The 6,913-nt window shown below is 62.2% G+C and overlaps 1 protein-coding gene across 1 annotated transcript in view; it reads left to right on the top strand.

The window, feature by feature from the left end:
• Positions 1–618: 618 nt before the first annotated feature.
• The window catches only part of LOC140492482 (procollagen C-endopeptidase enhancer 2-like), a 174,582-nt gene continuing 168,287 nt past the window's right edge, over positions 619–6,913 (top strand). Inside the window, 2 exon segments of the mRNA XM_072591370.1 lie at positions 619–776; positions 2,823–2,931. Coding sequence (XP_072447471.1) covers positions 700–776; positions 2,823–2,931 — 186 coding nt within the window. The 5' untranslated portion in view covers positions 619–699.

The raw sequence follows: 6,913 nt of genomic DNA, 5'->3' as shown, positions 1-6,913 counted from the left end.
CTGAGGGAGTGGGCACTGTCAGAGGGTCAGTGCTGAGGGAGTGCCGCACTGCCGCAGTGAGGTGAGGGGAGAGGCGGGGGGTGGAGGGGAAGCCTGGATTCGATCTCCCCTTTAGCTTCCCTACTGCTGGGAGAACTCTCCACCTTCACTGGCTCCCCTTGTCCCCGGGGGAGGGTGGGTGTGAGCGGAACTGTGTGAGTAAACCTCCCTCCATCCCCCCTCCAGGGGGTGCTGCGTCCTTCGGAGAGGGTCAGGGGTGGAGAATGCCCCCCCCCCCCCTCCGTGGGGGCTGACCCCCAGGGTCTAGTGTGGGCTGGCCTCCATTTCACCCGATGCCTCTACTTCTGAAGCCCGGGTGTGATGGTGAGGGCAGTGACATAGCCTCTGGCCCAGCTTCCTGTGTTGGCTTTTGCCCTCCACATAACCCCGTTCTGGCCTGCATTCTTATAGCATCCCAATGGAGGTCTGTTCTCTTTCAAACCCCCACACATGGCACAGGCCCAAGTATTTGACATTCCTGAGCTGATGTTGGGAGGAGGGGGAGCCTGGGGACGGGGGGGGGGAGGGGGGAGGGGGGTGGGGGGGTGTCTGCAAAAACCACAACATCTGGCAGTAATTAAAATCTCCAAGAGCAGGACGTGTTTGTTCAGGGAAACATCCCCCTCCATCGCAGACCGAGGGAGAGCGAGGGAGTGAAGGATGGCCAGGTTTCTCTTGTTCACTCTGTTCCTGGGCCCAGCCCTCGTCATTTCACAGGAGACCCCAAACATCACCAGGTAAGGGGGCTCTACCCCACTCCCCCCCCCCCCAGACCCCCAGCAAGGCCAGGGAGGGCGAGGGGGAGCCCAGTCTGACAGCCCAGAGCCTGGCATCGGTGACTGAGACAGACAGGAGTCTGTGCTTCACTGTTACACCCCCCCTCTCCCCCCCCACACATTCCCCCCACCCCCCGTGGGCCCTGTAACCCCAATCCCCCGGTTTGCCCCACCCCACCTCAATCCCCCCACCCACCCACCGGACGGCTCTCAGTTACTGTCTGTTCATGGGGGGAGGGGGAGGATTCCTTTACCACACCCCCCCAAACACCCAACACCCCCCACCCCTGACACACCAACCCCCCCAACCCCCCCACACTCTCCCCATATCCCCTCTGTTTCTCGCCCTCTGCTTCAGTGTGAGGGTGTAAAGGGTGAGTGTGCGAGGGGTATGTGTGTGAGTGTGTGAGGGGTGTGTGTGTGAGGGGTGTGAGTGTGTGAGAGTAAGGGTCTAAGGGGTGTGTGTGTGAGGGGTGAGAGGTGTGAGTGTGTGAGGGGTGGGAGTGAGTGTGTAAGGGGTGAGTGTGTGAGGGGTGGGAGTGAGTGTGTAAGGGGTTAGTGTGTGAGGGGTGTGAGTGTGTGAGGGGTGTGAGTGTGAGTGTGTAACGAGTGAGTGTGTGAGGGGTGTGACTGTGTGTGTGCAAGGGGAGTAAGGGGTGAGTGTGAGAGGGGTGCGTGTGAGTGTGTGTAAGGGGTGAGTGTGTGAGGGATGTGTGTGTCAATGTGTGTATGGGGTGAGTGTGTGAGGGGTGTGAGTGTGTAAGGTGTGAGTGTGTGAGGGGTGTGTGTGTGAGTGTGTGTAAGGGGTGAATGTGTGAGGGGCGTGAGTGTGTGTAAGGGGTGAGTGTGTGAGGGGTGTGAGTGTGTGTGTGTAAGGGGTGAGTGTGTGAGGGGTGTGAGTGTGTGTAAGGGGTGAGTGTGTGAGGGGTGAGTGTGTGAGGGATGTGTGTGTGAATGTGTGTATGGGGTGAGGGGTGTGAGGGTGTAAGGAGTGAGTGTGTGAGGGGTGTGTGTGTGAGTGTGTGTAAGGGGTGAGTGTGTGAGGGGTGGGAGTGTGTGTGTAAGGGGTGAGTGTGTGAGGGGTGGGAGTGAGTGTGTAAGGGGTGAGTGTGTGAGGGGTGTGTGTGCGTGTGTGAGGGGTGTGTGAGTGTGTAAGGGGTGAGTGTGTGTGTAAGGGGTGAGTGTGTGAGTGTGTGAGGGGTGTGTGTGTGTAAGGGGTGAGTGTGAGTGTGTAAGGGGTGAGTGTGTGTGTAAGGGGTGAGTGTGTGAGGGGTGTGTGTGAGTGTGTAAGGGGTGAGTGTGTAAGGGGTGAGTGTGAGTGTGACTGAGTGTGTAAGGGGTGAGTGTGTGAGGGGTGTGTGTGAGTGTGTAAGGGGTGAGTGTGTAAGGGGTGAGTGTGAGTGTGACTGAGTGTGTAAGGGGTGAGTGTGTGAGGTGTGTGTGTGTGTGGGGTGAGTGTGAGTGTGAGTGAGTGTGTAAGGGGTGAGTGTGTGAGGTGTGTGTGTGTGTGTGTGTGTGTGAGGGGTGAGTGTGAGTGTGAGTGAGTGTGTAAGGGGTGAGTGTGTGAGGTGTGTGTGTGTGTGTGTGTGTGTGTGTGTGTGAGTGTGTGAGGGGTGAGTGTGAGTGTGAGTGAGTGTGTAAGGGGTGAGTGTGTGAGGTGTGTGTGAGGTGTGTGTGTGTGTGTGTGTGTGTGTGTGTGTGTGTGTGAGTGTGTGAGGGGTGAGTGTGAGTGTGAGTGAGTGTGTAAGGGGTGAGTGTGTGAGGTGTGTGTGAGGTGTGTGTGTGTGTGTGTGTGTGTGTGTGTGTGTGTGTGTGAGTGTGTGAGGGGTGAGTGTGAGTGTGAGTGAGTGTGTAAGGGGTGAGTGTGTGAGGTGTGTGTGAGGGGTGTGTGTGTGTGTGTGAGGGGTGAGTGTGAGTGTGAGTGAGTGGTGCCCACGGGCTGTGTGGGGGGGGGGGGTGTGACCTGCCCAGTGCTGACCCCCCCCTCCCCCCCTGTTGTAATTCCAGGCCGAGTTTCCCGTGTGGGGGTCAGATCTCCGGGGAATTTGGATACGTGGCCAGTGAGGGATTCCCAGCTCACTACCCCCCCAGGAAAACCTGTACCTGGACCATTCAGGTGAGAGGGCACGGGGTGGGGGGGCTGTACCCCAGGGACAGTGGGTGGGTGGGTGGGTGGGGAGTGTGGGTGAGGGGGATGGGGTGTGAGGGTGGGGAGTAGGTGTGGGGGGGGTGGGGTGGGGTGGGGTGGGGAGTGTGTGTGAGGGTGAGGTGTGAGGGTGGGGAGTGTGTGTGTGGGGTGGGGGTGGGGTGGGGAGTGTGTGTGAGGGTGAGGTGTGAGGGTGGGGAGGGGGTGGGGTGTGAGGGTGGGGAGTGTGTGTGGGGGTGGGGGTGGGGTAGGGAGTGTGTGTGGGGGTGAGGTGTGAGGGTGGGGAGGGGGTGGAGTGTGAGGGTGGGGAGTGTGTGTGGGGGTGGGGCGTGGGGTGGAGAGTGAGTGTGTGTGGGGGTGGGGTGTGAGGGTGGGGAGTGTGTGTGGGGGTGGGGCGTGGGGTGGAGAGTGAGTGTGTGTGGGGGTGGGGTGTGAGGGTGGGGAGTGTGTGTGTGGGGTGGGGGTGGGGTGGGGAGTGTGTGTGAGGGTGAGGTGTGAGGGTGGGGAGGGGGTGGGGTGTGTGTGGGTGTGGGGTGTGAGGGTGGGGAGGGAGTGTGTAGGGGTGAGGTGTGAGGGTGGGGAATGTGGGTGTGAGGGTGGGGTGTGTGTGAGGGTGGGGTGTGAGGGTGGGGAGTGTGTGTGTGGGGGTGCGGTGTGAGGGTGGGGAGTGTGTGTGTGGGGGTGCGGTGTGAGGGTGGGGAGTGTGTGTGTGGGGGGTGAGGTGTGAGGGTGGGGAGTGGGGTGTGAGGGTGGGGAGTGTGAGTATGGAGGGGTGAGATGTGAGGGTATGGAGTGTGTGTGTGAGGGTGGGGTGTGAGGGTGGGGAGTGTGTGTGTGGGGGTGGGGTGTGAGGGTGGGGAGTGTGTGTGTGGGGGTGGGGTGTGAGGGTGGGGAGTGTGTGTGTGGGGGTGGGGTGTGAGGGTGGGGAGTGTGTGTGTGGGGGTGCGGTGTGAGGGTGGGGAGTGTGTGTGTGGGGGTGCGGTGTGAGGGTGGGGAGTGTGTGTGGGGGTGCGGTGTGAGGGTGGGGAGTGTGTGTGTGGGGGTGCGGTGTGAGGGTGGGGAGTGTGTGTGTGGGGGTGCGGTGTGAGGGTGGGGAGTGTGTGTGTAGGGGAGAAGTGTGAGGGTGGGAAATTTGTGTGTGAGTGTGGGGTGTGGGGTGTGGGGTGGGGAGTGTGTGTCTGGGGGTGTGGTGGGAGGGTGGGGAGTGTGAGTATGGCGGGGTGAGATGTGAGGGTATGGAGTGTGTGTGTGAGGGTGGGGTGTGAGGGTGGGGAGTGTGTGTGAGGGTGGGGTGTGAGCATGGGGAGTGTGTGAGGGGTGGGTGTGAGGGTGGGCAGCGTGTGTGGGGGGGTGAGGTGTGAGGGTGGGGAGTGTGTGTGGGGGTGTGAGGGTGGGGAGTGTTTGTGGGGGTGGGGAATGAGGGTGCTGAGTGTGTGTGTCTGGGGGTGGGGTATGAGGGTGGGGAGTGTGTGTGTGGGGGTGGGGTGTGAGGGTGGGGAGTGTGTGTGTGGGGGTGGGGTGTGAGGGTGGGGAGTGTGTGTGTGGGGGTGGGGTGTGAGGTTGGGGAGTGTGTTTGTGGGGTGGGGTGTGAGGGTGGGGTGTGTGTGAGGGTGGGGAGTGTGTGTGTGTGGGGTGTGAGGGTGGGGAATGGGGTGTGAAGGTGGGGAATGTGCATGTGGGGGTGGGATGTGAGGGTGGGGAGAGTGTGTGAGGGTGGGGAGTGTGTGTGGGGGGGAGTGTGTGTGGGGGGGGGTGTGAGGGTGGGGTGTATGTGTGAGGGTGGGGAGTGTGTGAGGGTGGGGAGTGTGTGTGGGTGGGGGTGTGAGGGTGGGGTGTAAGTGTGAGGGTGGGGTGTGAGGGTGGGGAGTGTGTGTGAGGGTGAGGAGTGTGTGTGGGGGGGGATGAGGGTGGGGAGTGTGTGTGAGGGTGAGGAGTGTGTGTGGGGGGGGTGTGAGGGTGGGGTGTATGTGTGAGGGTGGGGTGTGAGGTTGGGGAGTGTGTTTGTGGGGTGGGGTGTGAGGGTGGGGTGTGTGTGAGGGTGGGGAGTGTGTGTGAGGGTGGGGAGTGTGTTTGTGGGGTGGGGTGTGAGGGTGGGGTGTGTGTGAGGGTGGGGAGTGTGTGTGAGGGTGGGGAGTGTGTTTGTGGGGTGGGGTGTGAGGGTGGGGTGTGTGTGAGGGTGGGGAGTGTGTGTGGGGGGGGGTGTGAGGGTGGGGAGTGTGTGTGAGGGTGGGGAGTGTGAGTGGGGGGGGGAGTGTGTGTGGGGGGCAGTGTGAGGGTGGGGTGTATGTGTGAGTGTGGGGTGTGAAGGTGGGGAATGTGCATGTGGGGGTGGGAGGTGAGGGTGGGGAGTGTGTGTGAGGGTGGGGAGTGTGTGTGGGGGGGGGTGTGAGGGTGGGGTGTATGTGTGAGGGTGGGGTGTGAGGGTGGGGAGTGTGTGTGAGGGTGAGGAGTGTGTGTGAGGGTGAGGAGTGTGTGTGGGGGGGGGGTGTGAGGGTGGGGAATGGGGTGTGAAGGTGGGGAATGTGCATGTGGGGGTGGGGAGTGTGTGTGGAGGGGGTGGGGTGTGGGGGTGGGGTGTGGGGGTGGGGAGTGGGTGTGTGAGGGTGGGGATGTGTATGTGAGGGTGGGGAGTGTGTGTGTGTGGCGTTGAGGTGTGAGGGTGGGGAGTGTGTGTGGGGGTGTGATGGTGAGGTGTGTTTGTGGGGGTGGGGAGTGAGGGTGGGGAGTGTGTGCGCGGGTGGGGTGTGAGGGTGGGGAGTGGGTGTGAGGGTGGGTAGTGTGTGTGGGGGGGGTGAGGTGTGAGGGTTGGGGAGTGTGTGTGGGGGTGTGATGGTGAGGTGTGTTTGTGGGGGTGGGGAGTGAGGGTGGGGAGTGTGTGCGCGGGTGGGGTGTGAGGGTGGGGAGTGGGTGTGAGGGTGGGTAGTGTGTGTGGGGGGGGTGAGGTGGGGGGGGTGAGGTGTGAGGGTTGGGGAGTGTGTGTGGGGGTGTGATGGTGAGGTGTGTTTGTGGGGGTGGGGAGTGAGGGTGGGGAGTGTGTGCGCGGGTGGGGTGTGAGGGTGGGGAGTGGGTGTGGGGGGGATGAGGTGTGAGGGTTGGGGAGTGTGTGTGTGGGGATGGGGAATGTGTGTGGGGGTGTGATGGTGGGGAGTGTTTGTGGGGGTGAGGTGTGAGGGTGGGGAGTGTGTGTGGGGGTGTGATGGTGGGGAGTGAGGGTGGGGAGTGTGTGTGTGTGTGAGGGTGAGGTGTGAGGGTGGGGAGAGTGTGTGTGGGGGTGGGGTGTGGGGTGGGGAGTGTGTGTCTGGCGGTCGGGTGTGAGGGTGGGGAGTGTGTGTGGGGGTGTGATGGAGGGGTGTGTTTGTGGGGGTGAGGTGTGAGGGTAGGGAGTGTGTATGTGGGGGTGGGGTGTGAGGGTGGGGAGTGTGTGTGTGTGGGTGAGCTGTGAGGGTGGGGAGTGTGTGTCTGGGGGTGGGGTGTGAGGGTGGGGAGTGTGTGTGGGGGTGTGATGGTGGGGAGTGTTTGTGGGGGTGAGGTGTGAGGGTAGGGAGTGTGTGTGGATGTGTGATGGTGGGGAGTGTGTGTGAGGGTGTGGAGTGTGTGTGTGGGGGTGAGGTGTGAGGGTGGGGAGTGTGTGTGGGGGTGTGATGGTGGGGAGTGTGTGTGAGGGTGTGGAGTGTGTGTGTGGGGGTGAGGTGTGAGGGTGGGGAGTGTGTGTGGGGTGTGAGGGTGGGGAGTGTTTGTGGGGGTGAGGTGTGAGGGTGGGGAGTGTGTGTGGATGTGTGATGGTGGGGAGTGTGTGTGAGGGTGTGGAGTGTGTGTGTGGGGGTGAGGTGTGAGGGTGGGGAGTGTGTGTGGATGTGTGATGGTGGGGAGTGTGTGTGAGGGTGTGGAGTGTGTGTGTGGGGGTGAGGTGTGAGGGTGGGGAGTGTGTGTGGGGTGTGAGGGTGGGGAGTGA

Source organism: Chiloscyllium punctatum, chromosome 21, assembly GCF_047496795.1.
Source record: "Chiloscyllium punctatum isolate Juve2018m chromosome 21, sChiPun1.3, whole genome shotgun sequence".
NCBI lineage: Eukaryota > Metazoa > Chordata > Chondrichthyes > Orectolobiformes > Hemiscylliidae > Chiloscyllium > Chiloscyllium punctatum.
The sequence above is the reverse complement of the archived record's forward strand: the minus strand, read 5'-3'. Positions and strand labels throughout refer to the sequence as shown.